At 43.2% G+C, this 25,590-nt stretch overlaps 1 protein-coding gene across 2 annotated transcripts in view; it reads left to right on the top strand.

The window, feature by feature from the left end:
* The window catches only part of efl1 (elongation factor like GTPase 1), a 114,767-nt gene extending 93,950 nt beyond the window's left edge, over window positions 1-20,817 (top strand). For both annotated transcript variants that reach the window (XM_037095730.1, XM_037095731.1), the window contains exon 23: window positions 19,586-20,817. In XM_037095730.1, the coding sequence (XP_036951625.1) occupies window positions 19,586-19,774 (189 nt within the window). In that variant the 3' untranslated portion in view covers window positions 19,775-20,817. The remainder of the gene's footprint in view (window positions 1-19,585) is intronic.
* The last annotated feature ends 4,773 nt before the right edge of the window (window positions 20,818-25,590 follow it).

Genomic DNA, 25,590 nt, shown 5'->3' on the forward strand with positions numbered 1-25,590 from the left:
GAATTGAACTTAAAACCGTGACCACAAAACCGTGATATGAACCAAACCGTGGATTTTGTGAACCGTTCCATCCCTAAAATATATTAAATATAATATAATACCCCTAAAATATAATGTAAATAACACAATACATACAGCACTCTGTATCTATTCTCAGACTCTTTCTCTACGCCATTGTTCTCTCACTCTTCTGTCCTTCATTTCTTAAGGCCCCCACACACTGCCCATCCAACTGCCTTATCCGACCACTCTCCGACCACTCTGTTGCCTCTTGTCTCGCCCGTTTGGCAGAAAAGTTGCATTGAAACGCACCACTTCGACGCGCTGCCTACTCCACAGTAGCGTGTACATTCTGCACTTGCACGAGATGCAGTAAGCGGGTGGCACTTGTGTTGTGAGTTGTAAACGAGGCTTATGCACGCAACTCTCTTTACTTTCAAAACGAAACTTAACTATTTCAGATAAAAACAGCTGCATACTAAACATGCAGCAAGGCATTACCAAGCAAACACAAATTAATTTGTCCTGAACGGACATGACAACTGGTCTCATGCCAGTAGTGCAAAGCATGAAAACGGGGAATGACGGAACGGAGTGCATAGAAAAACAAAGCGCACACAGTATTCCGCACTCCCACACACCGCGCTGATTCGCTAGCACACCACCAATCAGAACGGCCATTCAGCTGGCACGCAACCACTCAGAGAATCCATGGCTCAGACGTCCGACAGCCCTCTTCCTCAGACTTCGCATGCTGAATCGGAGCCAACAACGTCCACGCGGCTCCAAAAGCTTCCAAGGCAGCTGAACACACCAAACATATTTTTTCCCAACCTCATTCGAGTCTCCCCAAACACTTCAGACGTCCAACGGTTGGGCGGGTGTGTTCCTGCCTTTATAGACAGGTGAACCAGAAATGTTCCTTTCAAGGTCATTCTTTTTCAAACCTTACAAGAATTCTTTTTTAGGTTTACAACATAATAACAAGCCATGAAATATATTTTAAAGCCACATATAGCCTCTGTCTCACTTGCGGGACAGAGGCTGTTTTCTAGGGGAAAGTTCACTGATGTCTCGGTCTGGATGGCTGACTGTCACAGTGATTTATTTTCATTACAAACAAAGTTTTTTGCTGGTGACAGACGCTGTTTTTCGGGCAGAAATGTGACGAAGAGTTGGTATGAGAGGCAGGAGGACAGAAGCTTCTCCATTTACAGCTGTGGTATTTTTTTCGTTATATAAGTTGCCAAAGACAGTTACAGTTACTACTTTACTTTAGTTTGGCACTGTAACGTTGCTTTGTGGGACATTTCCCTGTATTAAGTTGAGTGAAGGACCTGTGTCGTAATTTGAGTGACTGAACGTCCAATCAACACACCCTCTATACGCAAAGCCTGCTTATCCGTTCACACTGGTTCGGTTCTCCAATAATACGGCCATGATAGTACTTCCAGAGGCATATCAGGGCCAGAGCGAAATTTCACCCCTCGCCACTTCCAAGAGATTCACACTGAGACGGAGGTGGGGAAAAGCGCGATAAAGCCGCATCCAAAAGCCGATGTGAATGGGGCTACTGTTGATGATGATAGCAGGCCAGGTGTGGCTAACGTGAGCTCCGCCAACAAAGAAGGACACGGAGCCATGCCATCCAAGCAGCTAAAGCGGTATTTTTCTGCTCCAGCTTCACAAAAACTTGTGAGCCTGCTGTCAAGAGACAAACAACAATTTCTGATGAAACTGGCCTATCTAAGTGACATATTTGGAAAGCTGAATGACGTAAATCTCCAACTTCAAGGCAGAGATAAGCACCTTCCTCACCTGGCAGACAAGATCAGCACATAATAATAATAATATTGAAAAAAAAAATAATAATAATAATAATAATGATAATAATGATAATAATAATAATACATTTTGTTTAAAGGCACCTCTCTGGGCACTCGAGGAACACCGTACAATACATATTTAAAAAGAAACAGTAAGAGAAAAAAAAGACAGAAAAGGACGATGTGAACAATGAAGTGGGGTATGCAGTTCTGAAAAGGTGAGTTTTTAGTCTTGATTTGAAGAAGGGGAGAGAGTCCAGGTTCCTGATGTCTGGTGGCAGTGACTTCCAGAGTCAGAGGGCAGAGTAGCTGAAAGCCCTGCTCCCCCTTGTGACGAGGCAGGCGGGAGGGACAGAGAGGTGGACAGAGGAGGCAGATCTGAGGGAACGGGAAGGGGTGGCCATGTGGAGGAGTTCAAACAGGAGGGGAAAAGTTATGGAGGGCGTTGAACATCAAACAAGGGGATTTTGAAGTCTATGCGGAGTTTGACCAAGGGTAATGTGGTGAATGGAGGGGGTTCTGGTGATTATCCAAGCTGCAGAGTACAGGAGCAGTTGAAGTTTATGTAGGTATTTGTGACATAGGCCAAAGAGAAGAGAGTTACAGTAATCAGTGCGGGAGGTGACTAGGCTGTGTACAAGTATGGCAGTGGAGTGGGGAGAGAAGGAGGGGTGGAGGCAATTGATGTTGCGTAGATGGAAATATGCAGACAGGGTGATGTTAATGATATGTGATTGTAAAGATAATGTGCTGTCAAGGATGACACCGAGACTCTTAACCCAAGGGGAGGGGGATACAGCTCAACTCAACTCAACTCAATTTTATTTATAAAGCCCTTTAAAAACAGCTGCAGCTGACACAAAGTGCTGTACATAAAATAGGACATGAAATAAGACATATAAAACAAAGAACAATATAAAAACAATAATAAACGATAAAACAATGTTAAAATAATATTAAAGCAAAAACAGAAACAGAGTCTCATGCTGGATTAAAAGCCAAGGAATAAAAATGGGTCTTAAGACGTTTTTTAAAAACGGACAGTGAAGGGGCTTGTCTAATACATAACGGGAGGTCATTCCACAATTTAGGACCAGCAACAGAGAAGGCTCTATCCCCTCTGAGCTTCCGTTTGGCCCTTGGTAACTCCAGGAGCAGCTGATCAGCTGACCTGAGGCACCGGGCAGGAGTGTATGGGCGGAGCAGCTCAGAGAGGTAAGGCGGGGCGAGACCATTTAAGGATTTAAAAACAAATAAAAGAATCTTAAAATGGACTCTAAAGTGCACAGGCAGCCAGTGGAGAGAGGCTAAAATGGGAGTAATGTGCTCCCTCTTACGCGTTCCAGTCAGGACGCGCCAGGGAGGACTGGCTGACTCCAAGATAAAGTGCGTTACAGTAATCCAGCCGCGATGTAATGAAGGCGTGGATTACTGTTTCAAAGTGCTTTTGTGCAAGGAAGGGCTTCACCTTTGCCAGCTGCCTAAGGTGAAAGAAGCTGGACTTAACTATTGCACCGATTTGCCGGTCAAGTTTAAAATCACTGTCCATCTTAAAACCCAGGTTTGTAACTGTTTGCTTCCTGTAAGGCAGCAAGGGGCCCAAGTCAACAGGAAGTGGTTCACAAGAGCCACTGGGACTGAACACCATCACTTCTGTTTTATTTTCATTAAATTTTAAAAAGTTCAAAGACATCCAGGCTTTAATGTCTTCAAGACATAACAGAAGTGGTTTCAAGGAAAACCCGTCCTTCTTCTTCAGTGGCATATAAATCTGGGTATCATCAGCGTAACAATGAAAAGAGATACCATGTTTTCTCAGGATGGAACCCGGGGGCAGCAAGTACAGTGAGAAAAGCAGGGGCCCTAAAATTGAACCCTGTGGAACCCCATATGACAGCGGAGCAGAGCGGGACTCAGAACCACCAAGGCTTACGCACATAGTCCTGTTTGCCAGGTAGGACCTGAAGCAGTCCAAGGCGGTACCAGAGATGCCTACTAGCTGCAACCGATGCACTAAAATGCTGTGGTCCACGGTATCAAAAGCTGAACTTAAGTCAAGGAGTAGAAGGGTTACATAGTCTCCAGAGTCATTTGCCAAAAGGATATCATTAAAAACTCTTAATAGAGCTGACTCTGTGCTATGTAGTGTTTTAAATCCGGACTGGAATACCTCCAGGACCTCGTGCTCATCCAGAAACGATTTCAATTGAGTATACATAACTTTTTCCAGGATTTTTGAAATGAAAGGCAGTTTGGAAATGGGTCTAAAATTGGCTAGCACACCAGGGTCAAGACTGTGTTTCTTGAGAAGGGGTTGCACCACAGCATGTTTAAAACTTTGGGGGACAACACCAGAAGACAGACTGCTGTTGATAATGGCCAGAACCGTCTGCCCTATACTGGGGAAAACATCTTTAAAAAAGTGGGGCGGGATAGAGTCACAGGGAGAACCTGATGGTTTAATCCGGTCAACCACATGTTCTAAGGCCTTCAGAGACACAGGCTCAAACAAATCAAATACAGCCAAGCAAGGGACAAGGTCAGAGGGGTCAGATGCAGGAGTAGGGATGAGAGCCCTTGCAGTAGAAACCTTGTCAATAAAAAACTGCAGGAAACTATTGCACATTTTAGGGGATGCCTCTATGCACACCTGGGGGGGATTAAGAACAGCCTCGATGGTTTTAAATAGCACACGCAGGTTGTGGTGATTAGATTCAACAAGGTTGGACAGGTATTGTCTTTTGGCCTCCTTAAGAGTGCTCTGGTAGCAGCGCCAACAGTTTCTTAAGATTTGGTACGAGACCTGCAGCTTGTCCTTATTCCACCTGCGTTCAGCTTTTCGGCACTCCTGTCTAGCTGCGCGAGTTTTCTCATTAAGCCATGGCTCAGGTTTAACTTTGAGCTGCACCGTTTTTAATGGAGCCACAGAGTCCAGTATGGTTCGGCAGGAGGAGTGAAACCAGGAATTTAGCTCTGCCGTGTTTGCAGATGGTAAGCCAGAGGAAACACACAGTCGGTTAAAAGCAGAGGAGAACTGACCAGCAGTGGCAGGGTTAAAAATCCGACGGCTCCGAACAGGAGCGGCAGATTTGACTGCAGAGCAGGAAAAGGCAGTTTCAAACACCACAGGCAAATGATCAGAAAACACATTGTCACAATTTTCCAAGTTGGACACAGACAAACCATGGGAGAGGACAAGGTCTAATGTGTGTCCATGTTCATGTGTGGGACCAGACACACACTGCACCAAATTAAAAGAGTCAATGAGGCTTAAAAAGTCCTTCACCATCGGCTTGTCAGGACAACACACATGAATGTTAAAATCCCCAACAAGGAGGACACGATCATACTTGGGCATAATTTCAGCCAGCAGATCAGAGAAGTCATTTAAAAAGTCCTTGTTGTATTTGGGGGGTCGGTAGATGACAGCACACAGCACCGGATCAGAGCGGCCCACCTCAAATGAATGTGCCTCAAAACTGGAAGAGGAGGATGAGACGGCACGCTGCCTACATTTAAAATCATTTTTATAAACAGTCGCCGTTCCTCCTCCACGGCCTGACGTCCGCGGGGAGTTAAAATAAGAACAGCCGGACGGTAAAAGTTCGACCAGAGGACTGCACTCACTGGGACCGATCCAAGTCTCTGTCACGCAGAGAAAATCCAGGCCGCGAGAGTTGAAGAAATCCCTCAAAATAAAGGTTTTGTTCGCCAGAGATCTGGCGTTCACCAGGCCGATCCTGGCGGGCGCCGGGGGCTGCGGTTCGGTGGATCTGCGAGACCGTGGCAGCGTCTTCAGGAGCCGGAGGTTCACCCCGCGCTGGGAAAGCCGAGGAGGGCAGGAGCGGCGAGGCTGGAGTCCCGCAAACGATCCGGTGACAGGTACAAGGCAGGCACCGATGGGGTCCAGAAAACGCCGGGGCACAACGAAAGGATGGATTAATCCCAGTTCTGTCCGGGAGATGGTCGAAGATCCTGCCAGCCAGGCTTTAAGCTTCACCAGCCGACCACCGCGTTTGCCGCGGCGGCGGAGACGCTTCCGCCGAGGAGGTAGAGCCAAGGCCCGACACAGGTGAGTCGGGATCCCCGCCAGAAGCGGGGGCACAGTTTTCTGTCCACCATGCTCAAACGCACCCAATGTCCTGGCATTATGTCTAAGATCTAAAAGGAATTGGCGATCGTACACCAGCAGAGACTTGATCTGTGTAATGACAAGGGTTGAGAACACTAAAAAAACAAGATACCGTAGGAGCAGCAGGCGGCCAGGTACACACACCGGCGCCATCTTCTCTGCCTTCTCCTGAGACAGTAACACCAGGTGAGGCAGGTCAGCTTTAGCTCACCTGGGTTTCCTCCATGTCACTCCTACAGAGGAGTGGTCAATGGTGAGGGAAAAACTGTCAGCTTTTGAAAGGGTTGATTTAGTACCAATGCGAAGAAATTCATTTTTATCACTGTTAAGTTTGAGGAAGTTGGAGGAGAACCATGATTTGAGTTCAGTGAAGCAGTCAGTGAGAGAGGAAGGTGGGAGAGTGGAATGGGGTTTGCTGGAAAGGTAGAGCTGGGTGTCATCCGCATAGCAATGAAAATGGATGTTGTGTTTATGTAAGATATTGCCAAGGGGAAGGAGGTAGATGATGAAGAGAACAGCAGTGGTGATGGGGGATGGGTGAGAACTGAAAGATTGGAGTTGGATGAACTGAGTGTGTCCTGAGAGGTAGGATTTAGACCAGTCAAAGGCTGTGTGTGAAATACCAATGGAGATTAATCTGTTAAGGAGGATAGTGTGAGAGATGGTATCGAAAACTGCAGGATGAGAATAGTGAGTAGACCAGAGTCGGCTGCCAGGAGTAGGTCGTTTGTGATTTTGATCAGCACAGATTCAGTGTTATGAAGCAGGCGGAAACCTGAGTGGAATTGGTTGGACAGGTTGTTAAGGGTTAGATGGCAATGAATTTGCGAAGCAACAGTTTTTTCAAGGATTTTGGAGTGGAAAGGTAGATTGGAGATGGGACGAAGATTATTATAATTAGTAGGGTAAGCACCAGGTTTTTTCAGCATTGGAGTGACGGCAGCAGTTTTGAAGAGTGTAGGAACAATTCCAGTGGAGAGTGAGGAGTGGATGATGGCAGAGATGAGGGGGAACAGAGAAGGGAGGCAGGCTTTCACCAGAACTGTAGGGAGGGGATCTAAGTGACAGGTGGAGGGCTTGAACTTTAGGATAAAGTCTGAGACATCTGAGTCAGAGGGGAGCTGAAAGAAGAAGAATGAGTGAGACGTCAAACAGGGTTCAGGGGAGAAGCTGAGGGAGGAGCTTGAGCCCAGGTGCAGGTGGATCTGATGAATTTTTTGTTTGAAGGACATCAGGGAGTTACAGAAACCAGTTGAGTACAGGTGGGGTGGGAGAGAGGCCGGGGGTCTGAAAATATTGTTTAGAAGAGAAAACTGTGACTTGGAATTACCTTATTTGAACATATTATGCTGGAGTAGTAGTTAAGTTTTAGTTTAGTTTGAGAAATGCAGTCCTTATAATGAAAAATGTGATTTTTGTGCATATCTTTATGAACAACAAGACCAGTTTTCCTGTAGTCACTCAAGCTGCTGACCTTTGACTTTCATCTGCTGTAGTTTGGAAGTGAACCAAGGGGCAGAGGTGGAGAAGGAGACAGACTGGATGAATTGTGAGTGTTTAGGAGGCAGTTAATACCAGCGGAAAGTGCATCAGGATTAATATTCTTAATGTTATGGAGTGAGGTGACACGTGGGGGGCTTTGTTGAGGAGAGAGTGAGCTGGACATTGAATGACAGACGCAAATGATCAGTTTTAGGGAATTCATCTTCAATACAGTTGGAAGGAATGAGACCAGTACAAAAAACTAAATCCAAAATGTGACCCTTTGAGTGAATGGGAAAGTCATTGTGCTGCTGGAAGCCAAAGATGTCAAGACAGGATGCAAAGTCATGGGTAAAAGGTAGATATTTTCCATATGTATGTTGAAGTCCCCCAGCAGAATTACATTTGGGGAAAAGTGTGGCTAGGTGGGTAAGTAGAGCAGCAAAGTGATGGATGAAGTTATTATTTGCTTTAGGGGGTGGTAAACAGTTGCAATGATGGTAGAGACAGGACCAGAAAGTTGACACACTGTCGATTCAAATGAGTTGAAGGTAGGAGCAGATGCCCGTAGGACTTTCCACTTCTTGCGGTGAATTATCGCGAGACCTCCACCACGGCTGGACCCACAAGGTTGACAGGTGTAAACAAACCCAGGGGGCGTGGACTTGTAGAGTTGGGAAAAGTCATAAGGTTGTTGCCATGTCTCGGTCAAGCAAGCACATATCCTAACTTGGAGGTTTCTTCCAAAAATACTTCCCAGCAGTGCCCAGTATGACTGGTTGAAAGATCCCTTCAATGCAGCAGCACCTGCTGACTTCAGCTCTGCTGAAGAGGACCAGTTCATTAAGGCAACATTTGACTCCTCCCTGAGACTGAAGTTTGTGTCACAGACACTGAGTGAGTTCTGGATTTGTGTGGAGAGGGAGCATCCTCTCATTGGTCAGAGGGCTGTGAGGATTTTGCTTCCTTTTGTCACTTCCTATCTATTCGATATGCGATTTTCTGCTGTTGCCTCTCTTAAAACAAAATCCAGATAAAAGCTGAACATCGGGACTTCTGGTCGAAACACCGTTAAGATGGCCGCATAGCGAGAGAGCTCCCAGTTCTACCAGAGCAATTAGAGAAATCTCCCCAAACAAACCATGTAAATCATTTTGCAAATGCATAGAGAAAGGGGAGAAGAGCCATATCACTACTTTGAGCAGTAAAATTCGTCCGAAGACGAGTGGGTGAGAAAGACGGGGCACAGCAACAATTAGCAGGTTTAAGCTAGCATACAACACGGTGCAGTGCATTGACATGGCTGGCATGGATCTGATTCTGCACAAACTAAGAGGGTTTCACCAAGAAAATAAAGGACAGTTAGAGACGATGAAAGAAGAAATTGTATTGTTGTAAGGTGAATACGAGACTGGAAGAAGTGGAATGACGAATTGGGAAAGCAGAGGAGAGGATCCAAAACACTGGAGAAGTCATCACGGCTATGCTAAAGCTGCACACCGAGCTGGAGGACAAGTTGCTGGATCTGGAAAGCCACTCCAGATGCGAGAACATAACGATCTATGGAGTGCGGGAGGGATCCGAGAAGGATTCACAAAGATGGTCTTATTCATGGAAAATTTACTCCGAGAGGGTCTCAAGCTGACTGATGACATGCCCGACGTGCAGATTGAAAAGGCCCACCGTTCACTGGGACCATGGCCGCCAGGGGATGCCCCGCCGCGCTCCATTGTAATTAATTTTTTAAGTTTTAAAACAAAAGCAAATCATGGCAGAGGAAGGAGTTCACCTGGCAAGGAACCCACATAAACCTGGACCACGACTACCCACCTCTAATACTCAAAAACCGAAGAGACTATACAGAAATCCCCAAAGTGCTGAAGGGAAATAAAGTTCAGTTTCAGACCCTCTTCCCTGCCAGGCTGTGCATGAGACGCGACGACGGAACCAAAACCTATGATACAGTGGAGGAGGCATCAGAGGACCTGCTGAAAAGAGGCCACACCGTGACAACCATCAAACCTCCAGAGACGCTCATGGAGCAGGTGCAGCGGCTGTCCTGGAGGAGAGTGGACAGACAAGCAACGAAGGGCACAGCCAGGCGGGATTCAAGTTACAAGGAGAAGCTTCGAGCTTTCAGGAGACCATCATCGGCCCCCTCTGGGACCTAAAGGACCAAATCCACAGATCGAGGATATTGGAGTTAATTGTGAAATCTTTTGTACTGTACTATGACTGTAATTAGCGGTGGAGATCCACTATTGAAAAGACTGGTTTGTTAGGGGCTAGTTTCACTCGATTTTTCTTTTTTCTTTTTTTTCGTTAGGCGAATGTTGCAGGTAAGGGCCTCTCCCTCCGGACTGAAGAGGGAGACTTTTCCCTTTGAGCCACCTTGAAAGGCTCAACAGGGTCAGTCTAACAGACCCCTACATAGGGAGTCACACGGACAATTTGCGTTTACTTTGATGTTTATTAACATGTTAGTTGTTCATTCATTCATTCTGTCAGTTCTTGCAGGGAGGGGGAAGCACATCAGGTTTTTGAGTGAGATGGAGGGGGGAAACACGTAGATGCAAAACAGGTCTTTAAAAATAGCATCCTTTAATATAAATGGAATACTCAATCCAGTTAAGAGGGGGAAAATCCTATCAAAATTAAAGAAAGATAAAATCCAAGTAGCTTTCCTACAGGAGTCACACCTCAATGACTCTGAACATGCTAAATTGAATAAATCAGGATTTAAACATGTTTACTTTTCTTCCCATGGTTCGGGGAGGCGGAGAGAGGTGGTGACTCTGATATCCAGTGCTATACATTATGAACATATATCAGAACATAAGGATAAGGAAGGCAGATTTGTTATGGTTATAGGCAAAATAGAAGGTATAGTGATAAGTCTCCTTAATGCGTATGTCCCTCCGGGCAGTGATTGGTTCGTCTATAAACATGTAGTTATTTTAATGATAACAAAAAGTCAAGGGATTTTAATATGTGGCAGAGATTTTAACATCCGATTAAATCCGAAAATTGACTCATCAAATGGGAAATCTGACACAAAAAACATTAGCAGAAGATTAAATACTTGGATGCGTGAAATTGGGATTGTGGACGTGTAGAGAGAGATAAACCCGACGAGCCGAGATTACTCACATTACTCGTCCGCTCGCAATGTCTACTCACGCATTGATCACTTTTTTATGCTTAAAGGAGATCTTTTTAGGGTGGATAACTGTGAAATAGGACCTAGTACTATTTCAGATCATGGTCCCATCTACATGTCAGTCCATCTGAATAATAATAAGAAATCCACTCTCTGGAGACTGAATTTAAACACCCTGAACAACCCAATTTGTTAAAGATAAATTTAAAAAAATGAAATGAAATTGTTATTGGAAAATAACGATAATGAAGAAGTGACCCCACCCATTCTCTGGGATGCATTAAAAGCGGTGATTAGGGGCAAAATAATAGCCATCTCCTCATATGATAAGAAAATTAGTGAAGAAAAACTCAAAAAATTAGAAGAGGACTTGAAGAGACTACAGAAAGAACATGCAAAGTCTCCCAAAGATGACAACAAAAGTAAGATTATAAAATTGAAAAAGAAATAGATGAAATAAATACTAGGAAATAAAAAAACAAAACAAACTCTGCAACAAACGAGATCGAAACCTGTCCGGAGAAAATCCAACAGTGCTTCCAAAAATACTATAAATCACTATATTCCCAACCACAGACAAGCAGTGACAACCAGATTGATGCCTTTCTGACGCAGAGATTGCATTCGAATCAGTGAGATGGTCATTTTTATATAAAGTACTTTCAAAATCTGGCTTCCATACAACTATAATAGACACGTTTGCAGCACTATACAACAAACCAACAGCTAGAATCAAAATCAATGAAGATTTAACTAATTCATTCACTCTGGAAAGAGGAATGAGACAAGGGTGTTGTGTGTTGCTGCTCCTCTTCGCCTTGTTTATAGAACCCATGAGTCATTTGATTAGGCAGAGCTCGGAGATAAAGGGGGTAACAATGACATCTGGGGAGCAAAAACTGTCCCTATTTGCTGATGACTTATTTATGAGCATAACATAGCCTACACAGACACTCCCCAAACTGATGAAATTGCTGGATGAATTTGGTTTAATGTCTACTTATAAAATTAATATTAACAAAACTCAAGTGCAAACATTTAATTATGACCCAAATCTTTAATTAAGAGTAGGTACAAGTGGAATTGGCATGCTGAATCTATTAAGTATTTGGGTGTTTAACTACCTAGGGACCTCTCAAAACTGTATGATATCAATTATGGACCATTAAATTCAAAGATTTGATTGAAAGAGTCTGATTTACACAGGTGGAATGTCATTCCCTTTTTAGGTTTGAGCTCCCGGATGGAGTCGATCAGGATGAATATTCTTCCACGGATGCTGTATTTCTTTCAATGTTTGCCAGTCAAAATACCATCTAAGCAGTTCTTACAATGGGACAGGTTAATAGCGAGGTATTTGTGGCAAGGGAAAAGGGCCAGAATTAAATTTAAAACATTGCAATTACGAAAAGGGCAGAATGGGTCTCCCCTGCTTACAGGAATACTACCATGCAGCCCAGCTGAGACCCTTAGTCTGCTTGTGTTCATCAACATATACTGCAGCATAGAAAGAAATAGAAGGTATGATGATAAAGGGAATCCCAATAACAGCTTTACTAAGTGACAACAAATTACGAAGAGAACATGAGATCCCAGAACACTCTATAACAGGCAGTTTTCTGAAATCATGGCAGGAAATAATTAAAATTTGCAGATTAAAGGGCATATCTAAAATTATGAGGTGGTGTGCCAAAGATTCAGACTTTATACCGTATAGAACTGACGGCAGGTTTGGATCATGAAAGGCTTATCTACCCATTATTCATTTGTCCACAAATGGGCATTTCAGAGTTTTGAAGCACAGAGGGACCATGGTCTGGGAAGAAATGATTTTTTTTAGGTACCTACAAGTGAGGCATTATTTTAACAAAAATCTTAAAGAGGTGGTAGGAAGAGGTGAGTCAGGGTTCATCATTAACTCAGCCCAGATCGAGCAACACAATTTTCTCTAAATTATATAATGCCATACAATTATCCAAACAAGGGAATACAGAATACATAAAGAAGAAATGGGAAAAGGAAGCAGGGGTGATGATCACACAAGAGAGCTGGGAGAAAATATACTAGCTACAATGGTTCTCAACTGGGTCAAACACATGGCAGGAATTCTGCTGGAATTCTGCTGGAAAAATATACAAGATATTTTATCACACCCATCCAGAAATGCTATCAAGGCAGCGGAGATGCTTGTTGGAGACTTTGCGGATCTAATGTAGCCAACCATTTCCATATTTTTTTGGACTGCCAGGCAATAAGACCTTACTGGGAAGAGATCCACAAACATTAAAAATGTATTTAATGTAAACATTCCATTAAAATGTGAAACCATGTGTTTGGGCAATACAGTGTGTGAAACATGGGTAAGTAGAACCTCTCACCATTGATGAATGGATCGAAGTTGTCTATGAAATTTATGTTATGGAGAAGATATCTTTTTTTTTTTGAAAAAGAAAAATTTTATAAGATCTGGGCCAAATGGACTGAGTATGTAAAACCAATAAGATCTGATTTCATTTGAATTCACTTGTGCTTTGGGTGAACCTGACACTCCACCCCCCCCCCCCCCCCCTTTTTTTTCTAACAGCATGTTTTGCGTGTCAGAAGTGGTGCGCTCCACAGTTCTGTTTTGTTTTTGTTAGTTTCAATCATTCGTATCTGGGAAATTTGTGGTCCGTAAAAGGAAACCCCAGACGAGCAGTTAGGATAAATCACTTAAGTTGTCTACATCCATCCTCTCTTATGTCTTTGAATGACTATGGCTGTAATTGATATATGTGATGGGAGTTTGCCTTTCTAAATAAAGAGAGAATATAAAAAAAACTTAACATCGAGCATGAAGTCAGTGAGTAACTAGCCTGCAGCCCCGTTTTGAGAGAATTTGCAGGGAAAAACAGGCTTATTGCAGCCACTAGTATAGTTCTGAGTACAGAGACCTGAGCCAAACAACTTGTTTTTTCACAGTTTCCAGCACAAATGTAACTGATCTGTACTCTTTTGTTATTGTCTGGAACATGCTTTCAATGCAAATAGTAGTACTAGAAATCTCAAAGAATGAATGGGGATTCTTCTTCCTCCAAAGGAGGGCGTGTCAGAAAATGTTTGAGAACCACTGCTCTAACTGAACATAAAGCTGAATATTTGAAAAAGCTGAAAAGTAAGTAGACAGGTGTACATTTTGATAGCTAAACAGTTTCTCTAGATGGACATATGCTGGAACAGTAGCAGAACCTAAGTTTAAAATGTCCCCATAAAAATGAAGGGAAAACGCCTCCCAAACTTCTGCGAGTTTTGAAAAGAGTATAATGTTATCACCAAAATGTTTATATATTGAGTAACAGAAGACATTGCTGAACTCTGTGGTGTCTTTTTTATTTCTGTAGAGTGGAAAATGAGGGCGCAAGAGTGAGAGACACAACAGGTACTGTCTGCTCTCCTCCAGAAAGGCTAAAAATTAACATTGCAGCTTATGGGGGAGTTGCTGGAGTGCTTGTCGCTCTATGGCTGCTACAGCCAAAAGTTCACATCTCCTACATCCTAAAGTCTTACATATGAAATGAGACCATCAGCTGAAAGCTAACAAGATTCCCTACATTTGCATTACATGTGTATATGTTGTCTATGTCTAAAGATGTTGGATCCAAATCAAGCTTAAGTAAAGTTTTTTCTTCAGTTTTTCTAGATGCTCTCCAGTCTAGCGATGATGCCATTCGCTAAAACTCTGTAAAAGATTATACAAAGTATGAGGGACAAGAAGAGGTTGAAAGAGTTTTTGAAGAGGATTTGAAGATTTTCCTATTCACTTTTTTCTTTTTTGAAAAAGCTGAATATTTGACTAAGAAAGGTAAAAAGCAGAAGGCTGAAAGTTTAAAAAGCTGTGAAAACATGTTGATAGTTGAACGGTTTTTATAGCCGAATGTATACTGAATAGTAGCAGAATGAAATTAGAAAAATTCACAATGTGTAGTGACTTGAATGAACAAAGGAGTCTGAGAGACTGAGGTTGGGCCTGATTGTCTGACACGCTTCCTAAAACAAGTAACTGATATTCCAGAATAAGTTCAACTTTTTATTAACGAAAAACAACGATCAGCTCATGATGAAATACACAAACTCTGGCCGCCGCTTACCTCTGTTGGTAGAGCGGGCGATCCATATGCAGAGGCTTTGTCGCTTTGCTGCAGCGGCCCCACATTCGAGTCCCGGCCTGGGCGCCCTTTGCTGCAAGTCTCTCCCCTTCTCTCTCATCCTGTTTTCTGTCATATATGTGCCTGTACCATCAATAAAAATCCACATAAAGCCCCCCCCCCTAAAAAAAAAAAAAAAGAAAGAAAAATACCCAAAATCTAAGATCAAAGATAAATAGTGGTCAGCAAAAATATGGCAACCTCACCGTCTCTCTCTAACATTGAGAAGTTGGGTAAATATGCTAATTAGGTGTCCGATCTGCAGGATAGGGATCGGGGCCGATATGGGCATTTTTCCTCTTTTTGAACGTGGACCCAAGGCCGATTTTTTTTTCTTAGGTCAGAGCAAAATTTGTGGCAGAACTCAGACAAGCATGTAACGTTTCTCTTTCATACTTGTGGAGAAAATGCCTGCAGTGTGGAAATAACTTAAATTAGAAAGCGAAAGCAGTCCAATGGCGACATGTAACATCTGCAATATGGCTATTTCGTGAAGGGGTGACAAAAGAGCTGCATTTAATACTACTCATTTGGTACAATAAAATGTTACAGCAAAGATATTGAATTCATCACTCTGGATAACCAGCTCATCTCCGTGGTAGAGGATCAGGGTTTTCTTCATCATCTGGAGGTTTTGAATCCCTGGTATGCCCTACCATCTCGGCATTACATTACATGTATTCCACTTTTGACTTACAATGTGCCAGTGTGCACATTAGTTTTGAGGTTCATTTTGCAAAGCATGTAAAACAGAGAGATGCTGAACGAGTGTGAAATAGACAAGCAACGGGTCCACGTCATTTTACACACTTCAGCTGGCTGTATTCGAGGGTCTGCTGTCACAGTGCAACATCATAGATTCACCTGCCAAAGTAAAGAAGGTGGTAGGCCAATGTTGCAATAGCATATGCAGATTAAGAAAGAGCCATATGAAAGTATATACTTTATTTCAAAATAAAAAAAACCTATTAAGGAACAGCTTGGATGCAGGTACTGTTTTTCTTATTGGCGATATGCTAATCAAATGAATATTAGTATGGACATCCATACTGAACTACAAAATAATCTTTTTCACTCTGTTTTCTCATCTCATCTCACCTAAAGATGGAGCTTTTGAGAACATCGTCCAGAGAATATAAGTCTTAAAATGCCGCCTGCACTTTTTAGTGTGAACAAGTACGAGAGCATTTGGAACACAGTGACAGAAACTTTGTTACGGGCTCTGTTTGTAAACTCATCAGGGAGTTTTCTCATTATTTCACATTAAATCTCAGTATATCATAATCATGAGAGATCACTCTTATCAAACATCATATGAATTCATCGTCTAAAACTGAAAACAAACACTGTAAAACATGTAGCTGCTTAGAGTCTGTTGAGCACAGGCTTTGCATGTGTACCATGACCTTCTTCTTCTTCATAATTTTAACCACATTGCAGCACCTCACAACCTCCCCCCACCCTGACTCCCCAACCCAGCCCTTCACATTGTCTTGCAGCCATTGTCTTTGCCTTGTTAAAAGCTGTCCATCTGATTCTATTTATGTGCAAAGAGTTTGTCCTTAATCCCCCATGGTCCACAAGCCCTCTCAGCTTCAGGACTCGCCTGCTGCTTAGTGCTGATGTCAACGTTCTACTGACAGCGATTTGATATGGCCACGATATTGGATTAACATATGAATGAGCACAGCATCAGAGAAAGCTGATTTTGAGTGCTGTATTGTTGTGTAACTGGAGAGCTAGTGGCTCCTGTTGGGATGTTTACATTAGATTAACATCAGAATGGAGCTTTTGTTCTGCTGCAGACTGAGAATTATGTGAATAAGTCTTGTATTGATCAGCCAAAGCATCTGTCTGACACCCTACTGTGTGTCTGTGTGTGTATAGAAATGTTGTGTGACTTTCGTAGTCCAGCTTATTTGTAGAGTCTGAGCAATAAATCAGCATGGAAAATATTCCACCAATCAAGAACCTTGGTGGTCAATCCAACGCTCCAGCTGTATGTCAAAGTAACTTTCGGCTAAATATGAACCCAAGTGGCTTTTCCATCAATTTGTGGGTAAATGGCTGAGCACTGAAATAATGTGAGGCACTTTAGTCAGTAAGTGCTGTAGTTTTGCTCCTGACAAGCAGGTGGCATCTTGCAGGGCCCTCTCTGCAATCAGTGTGTAAATGGGTGAACATGATGGATGAAAGTGTTTTGAAGTGATTTGAGTGGTTGGTAGACCAGACACAGGATATATACTTGAAATGCACGTCCATAGGAAATTTACCACCTACACTACACTGTAATTAAGGCAAGACCTGCAAGGTACCTATTGTTTTTCTAATTGGGGCCCAAGCAGGGAACTTGCAAGGTCTCTGTTGTTTTTCTAGTGATTATTTATTAGGGCCCGAGGAGGGAACCTGCAAGGTCTTTTTTGTTTTTCAGGTTTTTTTTTTCTTAAGCCAAAATGATTGCATTTTTCACTGCCTGAACATACCCCAAGCTCACCAAACTTGGAATATAAATGACACCTGGTGAAAAATTGTATAATCTATTGTTGTCTTGGATTTCCGCCACTAGGTGGCGCTAAAATCAAGGAAAGTACGTTTTGGCTCATAACTCCCATATACTTTGTCACACATTCAAAAATCTTTTTTTTTTTTTGCAAATTCATGACTCATTGCAAACCTCCTTTTTCGAACTCCCCCCAGGCAATTTCACCGATTTGTGTGGACCCTCGTAACAAGATTTTGGTCAAAACAGGAAGTGTTGCATATCTCCACAGTGGTGTGTCCGAATGGCATGAAACTCAGGTTACTTCTTTCCCATTAGCCCCTAAGGCTCTGTGCAACAGTTTGGGTGATGACCACCAGGTGGTGCACTTTAAATTGAAGCATTTTATATCTAGACATCCACGGGTTGGATTAAGACAAAACATGGTACAAATGTTGCCAATGCCCTCCCAAAGATAGCTGAGTGGTGTTACCGGAGTGGTGTTACCGCTACATAAAATATTTTATATTTTATATTTTTTATATTTTTTAGGGATCAATGATCAGTGACAATAACACTAAAAGACAATACCCACCCTAGCCATAGTCCATTCACTCTGCTTCAAAAGATACGGAGGTAACTGCTGCCATACCACCAGACTGCAGAGCAGCTTCCTACAATTAATTATTTGAAATGAATGTGATATTTTGACTATTATAATTATGTTGACAGCTATACTTTCAGATAAATGTATAAATGGCAATAAAACATATGAAATGAAATAATGCAGATTATGAGCAAGCCTAGACAATGTCTTACAACTTCTGGTCAGCCAGGTCCATTTTTGGTACAGATGTACAGATGTTTTTGGAAAGAAACAGATATAGAGTATATATTAACAGATAAAGACAGTAGCTCTGCATTATAGCCCTAGAAGGGAGAATAAATACACTATATTACCAAAAGTATTCGCTCACCTGCCTTTACTCATTCTATGAACTGAAGTGCCATCCCATTCCTAACTCATAGAATTCAATATGATGTCGGTCCACCTTTTGCAGCTATTACAGCTTCAACTCTTCTGGGAAGACTGTCCACAAGGTTGAGGAGAGTGTTTATAGGAATTTTTGACCATTCTTCCAAAAGCGCATTGGTGAGGTCACACACTGATGTTGGTCGAGAAGGCCTGGCTCTCAGTCTCCGCTCTAATTCATCCCAAAGGTGTTCTATCGGGTTCAGGTCAGGACTCTGTGCAGGCCAGTCAAGTTCATCCACACCAGACTCTGTCATCCACGTCTTTATGGACCTTGCTTTGTGCACTGGTGCACAGTCATGTTGGAAGAGGAAGGGGCCCGCTCCAAACTGTTCCCACAAGGTTGGGAGCATGGAATTGTCCAAAATGTTTTGGTATCCTGAAGCATTCAATGTTCCTTTCACTGGAACTAAGGGGCCAAGCCCAGCTCCTGAAAAACAACCCCATACCATAATTCCTCCTCCACCAAATTTCACAGTTGGCACAATGCAATCTGAAATGTACCGTTCTCCTGGCAACCTCCAAACCCAGACTCGTCCATCAGATTGCCAGATGGAAAAGCGTGATTCATCACTCCAGAGAACGCGTCTCCACTGCTCTAGAGGCCAGTGACGGCGTGCTTTACACCATTGCATCCGACGCCTTGCATTGCACTTGGTGATGTGTGGCTTGGCTGCAGCTGCTCGGCCATGGAAACCCATTCCATGAAGCTCTCTGCGTACTGTACTTGGGCTAATCTGAAGGTCACATGAAGTTTGTAGCTCTCTAGCAATTGACTGTGCAGAAAGTCGGCGACCTCTTTGCACTATGCGCTTCAGCATCCGCTGACCCCTCTCCGTCACTTTACGTGGCCTACCACTTCGTGGCTGAGTTGCTGTTGTTCCCAAACGCTTCCATTTTGTTATAATAGAGCTGACAGTTGACTGTGGAATATTTAGGAGCGAGGAAATTTCACGACTGGATTTGTTGCACAAGTGGCATCCTATGACAGTTCCACGCTGGAATTCACTGAGCTCCTGAGAGCGGCCCATTCTTTCACAAATGTCTTGTTTCACAGTCTGCATGCCTGAGTGCTTGAATTTATACACCTGGGGCCAGGCCAAGTGATTAGAACACCTGATTCTGATCATTTGAATGGGTGAGCGAATACTTTTGGTAATATAGTGTATGTGGATCACACGTGGTTAAACTTGGGTACACTCAACCAAAAGGACCATGCTCAGATGTTAAATGTTGTCTTTTAACAATACATACACATTTCTATCCCTTTCCTCTTCTCTGTGTGCCAGGTGATCAGCAGTGATCCATACTGGGTTCCCACCACTGAAGAAGAATACCTGCACTTCGGGGAGAAAGCTGACTCCGCCAACCAGGCTCTCAAATACATGAATGCTGTCCGCCGCCGCAAAGGTCTTTATGTGGAGGAGAAGATTGTGGAGCATGCAGAGAAGCAAAGAACACTCAGCAAGAACAAGTAGAGAAGGAAAACACAGAAGATACCTCATTTAGCAGTTCCTCCTGTCAGGCTGTGAGGCACGGCTGACGTCCTTTGTCCAGATGCAGGCACATACTGAACACCATGACTGTGCTCTTCCATCACTGACATTTATGATCATTTGCAGAGGGATAGATGTCATGTCCAGATGCAGCTATTCTGTTTTTGAAGATGTCCTCATCAGTTGGGGCAAATGACACATATATATTGACAATAAAGAATTAAAAAGTCTGCTGACTTTTTTATAGATCATTTTGTTTTAAATTCAAGTACATATTCTCATGTAAAGATACAATGTGCAGTAAATAATAGCGACTCAAATGGCCAGATTAATGGTAAAAGAAAAATAAACAAATGTGTTGCAATTTTGGTATGGGCATTATATGTCTTTTCTTTACTGGTATACTGTAGTGTAAAATAACCATAGTAAGTAGATAGTGGTCAGTATAAAATAACCACGGTTAAGTAAATAGTTGCCAGTGGAAACTGATAATAACTGTTATAATGATAAAAGTAAGAAACAAAGGACAATAAGTGTGAGAGACTTGCTGAAACATACTACTGGGCACCAGCTGACTGAAATAGGCATGTACTGATTAAAGCTGCTGTAGTGTGATGATGTGAAGTGTGAACCAAGTATACAACACTTTTATTGTTCTTTAAAAATGCAGTGCCAAGAGTGATCAGATATAAAGGGATGCGAAGAGTAACTGGTCGACATGCAGTTCTGCACGTGCGCCAATCTTCGCGCAAGCGCAGAAGGTAATACAGGGTTTTTCCACAAGAGGTACAGGGATTTTCCATAAGAAATATGGGATTATTCCATAGAGAAATAGCAGTGTCAGCAGAAATAAAGAAGAATAGGGATTGGTTGAAGCCATGATGGAATGGACACTCCCAGTTTTCTGTGTTTAAAAGAGGATGTTCAGGGCTTCGAACCTAGGGACAGTTTGGATTTTTCACAGATTTTGTCTGTGTCTGATCCCATTCTTTTTTGCCGGCAAATAAAGTCCTACTGCACTCAGCTTTGAAGACTCCTGGTGACCTTTTTGATCTATATATCTCTTGGACCAACTGAGTGAAGAAAAGTCGATTTACAATAATACCATTGTATGCCATGGCTCAAATTACCATGTATGGAACTCCCATCTGGCCTCTGGGTCGGCATAAACGGCCTCCCTGTACTGCCACAAGCCATATTCTCCTTTCTGGCAAAGTTGACACATGGTCCTCACCATGTATCAAAAGGGTGGATGTTGGATATTGTAAATAGATTGTGGCATGCACCAGGATTTTCAACTTTTGCTGAAAACTTTTATAAAAATTGTGTGATTTGTGCAACTTACAATGTGAGCAAAGGTGTAGCAATGCCCATCGTAAACCTGAAGGTCCCTTTTGAGCATTTAATGATGGACTTTGTTGAGCTCACTTCATGTAGGGTGTATAAATATGGTCTTGTTATTGTGGACATGTTTTCAAAATGGATTGAATGCTTTCCATGTAAGTAGCAAAATCACTGTGCAAGGAAATAATTCCCTGTTAGAGTCTCCCCTCAAAATTAACAAGTGATAATGGATCACACTTTAAATAATGTTATTCAAAACATCTCCAAAAGCCTTCAAATAAACCTAAAAACACATTGTGCCTATTGTCCAGCTAGCTGAGGTTCAGTGGAACGAGCCAACCAGACCCTAGAAACAAAACTGACTAAATTAATGGCAGATTTGTCATGGCTTGAGGTTTAATTAATTGCACTGATGTTTATGAAAGGCCACCCCATAAGAAAACTGGACCATTTCCTTATGAGATACTCACTGGTCGTCCTCTGAGGATGATTAACCCTGTTTCCAACCCTGGGTGTGGTAAAGGACCTGAGGAGGAAGCACTGGCATCAACCGCGGTGGACTGGAACATACCAGGTGCTGCTGACAATGCCCCCTGCCGTTCAGATAGCTGAGAGGGTCACCTGGATCCTGCATCCCAGTGTAAGTCTTTTCCGAGCCATGCTGCTGAAGGAAGGACAACAACCTAACTTTCTGAGTACTGAGAGGGGACATAGTTGGACAATTATGGCTGTGGGCTTTGTCGTTGGTTTGGTCACCATACTGGCTGTTGCCCAATCCTGGTTTTCAACAGACTCCAAACTGCCATAAAGAGAATGGACATTTAACCACACAGCAATCAAGGCATTGTTGAGCTGTTTAGCAGCCTGGCAGCATCCGGGAAGAAGCTGTTTTTCACTGTGGTGGTTCTCAATCGGATGAATCCGGGAAGAAGCTGTTTTTCACTGTGGTGGTTCTCAACCGGATGCTGCGCAGCCTCCTGTCCAAGGGGAGGGGGCAGAACAGTCGATGTGCAGGGTGGGTGGAGTCTCGCATGATGCAGCTATGTCAGTGCATCGGCTGATGTACATGTTCATGGTACTTAATGCTGGGGACCACCTCCACAGCTGTGCCGTTGATGTGAAGAGGAGGGGGAGTGGCAGTGCTGTTCTTCCCAAAGTCCACTATCATCTCTTTTGTTTTGTTGTTGTTGAGAGTGAGGTTGTTCTCCCTGCACCACAGTCCCAGAATATCCACCTCCTGCCTGTATGCTGACTTGTCTCTGTTGGTGATAAGCCCCACCACAGCTGTATTGTCTGTGAACTTCACTATAAGGTTACTGTCACAGTGTGCTCTGCAGTCATGAGTGAGCAGGATGTAGAGCAGTGGGCTGAGGACGCAGCCCTGGGGGGAGCCAGTGTTGAGGATGATGGTGGAGGATATGGTGTTGTTAATCCTTACAGACTGGCCTGTAGGCATACTGGGGGGAGTCAATTGTTATATCGATGGACTTTTTAATGTGCACCATAACCAGCCTCTCAGAACATTTCATCACAATAGGGGTGTAGAGTGATTGTGGTTAGAGTGATTAGATGATAGTCATTGAGACAAGGCACTGTGGAGGCCTTTGGCACAGGGACAATGGTAGATGTCTTGAGGTATGTTGGAATGGTGGCCTGTGACAGTGAGATGATACAAATGTCTGCCATGACTGATGCGAGCTGGTTTGCACAGTCCCTGAGTACCCTGCCTGGAACTCCATCAGGGCCTGCAGCTTTACAGGGGTTTATTTTATGCAGGGTCTTCCTTACCTCAGTTGATGTTATACTGAGAGGGGAGTCGTCAGATGAGATTTCGAACCTAGTGATGGTGCTGGTGTTTGATGCCTTGAAATGAGCATAAAAGATGTTGAGAGCATCACATAGTGATGGATCATAAGGACATTCTGCACTCTTCCTGTTGTAGTCCATGATGCTCTTAATTCCCCTGACCCTGTATTTTTTGAGTTGGACTTTGCTCTCTTGACTCCCACTCTAAGACTCTGTCGAGCAGCTCTGAGTGTCTCTGCATCCCCTGCTCTAAATGCAGCATCCCTCACTTTCAGAAGATGGTGCACTTCTGCATTAAGCCATGGCTTCTGGTTAGGAGAGATGGTGATGGTTTTGGTAGTAGTGACATCCTCCACACATTTCGCAATGTAGGGCAGGACTGATTCTGTAGATTCTTCTAAGTTTACTGTATTGCCTTGGGGGGGCAGCTCTGTACACCCCCGTCTATTTGTATACACTTTGTCGAGTGTATTGTCACCTCTGGTGGCAGCAGTGACATGTTGATGAAACGTAAGGAGAGTGAATTGCAAGTTCACGTGGTTGAAGTCACCTGCAGCCACATACAGAGCCTCTGGGTGTTTGTTTTGGAGCAAGCTAATAGCTTCATGTCGCTCGTTCAGGGAAGCATTGACATTAGTGTCTGGAGGAATGTATACTGCAGCTATGACAACGGCTGTGAATTCGCGTAGCAGATAGTGTGGCCGGCATTTGATAATCAAATACTCCACTGCCTTGGTTCAATGCCTTCTGACCAGCAAACAGATTGTACACCAACTTCTGTTCACATAGATGCAGAGTCCTCCTCCTTTTGTTTTGCCTGACAGCTGGTAGCAATCCGAGCGGAAGAAAATCTGGTCATCAAGTTGGAAAGCAGACTCTGGCATGATGTTACTGAGCCAGGTCTCTGTAAATACAGTTACACAACAGTCCTTCATTTCCTTTTGGCGCACTCTCAGCCTCAATAAGTCCATCTTGTTGTCCAGCGCACGCACATTGGATAGGAAGAGTGATGGGATGGCAGGTCTGCTGGCACTAGCCTTACTCTTAGCTAGCACCCCGGCTCTCTTGCCCCTCTTCCCTTTCCTTGAACACCACCTCCACTTCCCCCCATGAAGCGGCAAAGTCTGTACCTTCATTCCAATGCACTTAATAGCTGGCTGATGTAGCTGGCTGGTTGGTATTTTGCTCCAAAAGCTCAGCCTTGCTGTAGGTTAAGGTTTTTCCTACTGTGACAACATTAAAAATAACTTTAACAATATTAACATCGGGAGCTAGATAAGCCGCTGCACTGCTGCTTGTAGTGTGTAACACTTGTAGTGTGTGTGTGTGTGTGCGTGTGTGTGTGTGTGTGTGTGTGTGTGTGTGTGTGTGTGTGTGTGTGTGTGTGTGTGTGTGTGTGTGTGTAGCTGTTTGTGGCTTCACACAGTGTTGTAACAGGTTAGAACAGGTTCTCACATTTTATACATAAAACAACTAAGCAAGAACAAAATCAACATGACACAAAAAGTCATGAACTAAAACTTGCCACAGAGCAGGTGATCAGGAAAAAAAGAGAAATGTTTGAACAGAATATTGGAAACCCTGGGGTTTCGATGCTAGTGAACTAATTAATATGTATAATGAGAAAAATAATTGGTACTCGTTTATCAGGTGGATGAAAGCTAGAATGTACAGTGCCAACATGAATGTTTTAGCCATTCAAAGTCATCCAGCAAATTGGCATTCTCTTTTCCATCTTGAGGTAAAACACTGTCTTTGTTTTGATGCAATTGTAAGTTTAGTCCAGTATTATGCTAACCAAACAAATATAGACAAGCAAGTTTTCTCACAAAGTATGGTATAATGCAAATAGAAAAATAAATAATCATACAATGGATCAAACAAACATGTATTTGTCTTGTATAGCATGGCTCTGTGATCATATGCTCCCAAAAACTATCCCTTTCAAATCTAGACGAGCACAAGAAGATGTAGAATTAACCCTGATCAGCACCTCTCTCCACCACCCATCAGTCAATTCAAAGCCAAGTTCCCTTTCCCAACCACCCTTGACCCTCTCAAGGGGGGACATATTCGAAGATGATATCAGGTCAAATAAAACTGAGATCTTACTACGAGCCATTGGAAGGGAGAGTACCGTGGTACAGTGGTAAGAGATCCCACTGGGGACTGGGGGAAAGGAGTAAAATGTGTATAAGCATAATTCCGTGCTTGGAAGTATCGGAACATATGAGATTGAGGTAGATTAAATTTAACATGGAGATCATTAAATGAAGCGAATGTGCCCTCCAAATATAAATCTGAAAATCGAACCAGACCCCTCTCCCTCCACAAAGTGAAAGCGGTGTCTGCATTGGTGGAGGGAAAGAGATGATTACTGCAAATAGGGCTTAATGGGATGGGTGTTGAACGTTTGAAATGTTGCCTGAATTGTTTCCAAATTTTCAAAGAGGAAAGTACAATTGGGTGTTTAATATAACTAGGATAGTGAGAAGCTAGAGGGGCACAGACCAGGGCAACCAGAGATGAGGGATGGCAAGAAGCATCTTCCATTATACACCAGTCCAAGCTAGGAGAATTACACCAGGCATGGATTTTCTGAAGATTGGCATCCCAATAGTAAAATAATAGGTTAGGCAGTGCAAGGC

Source organism: Acanthopagrus latus, chromosome 4, assembly GCF_904848185.1.
Source record: "Acanthopagrus latus isolate v.2019 chromosome 4, fAcaLat1.1, whole genome shotgun sequence".
Taxonomy (NCBI): domain Eukaryota; kingdom Metazoa; phylum Chordata; class Actinopteri; order Spariformes; family Sparidae; genus Acanthopagrus; species Acanthopagrus latus.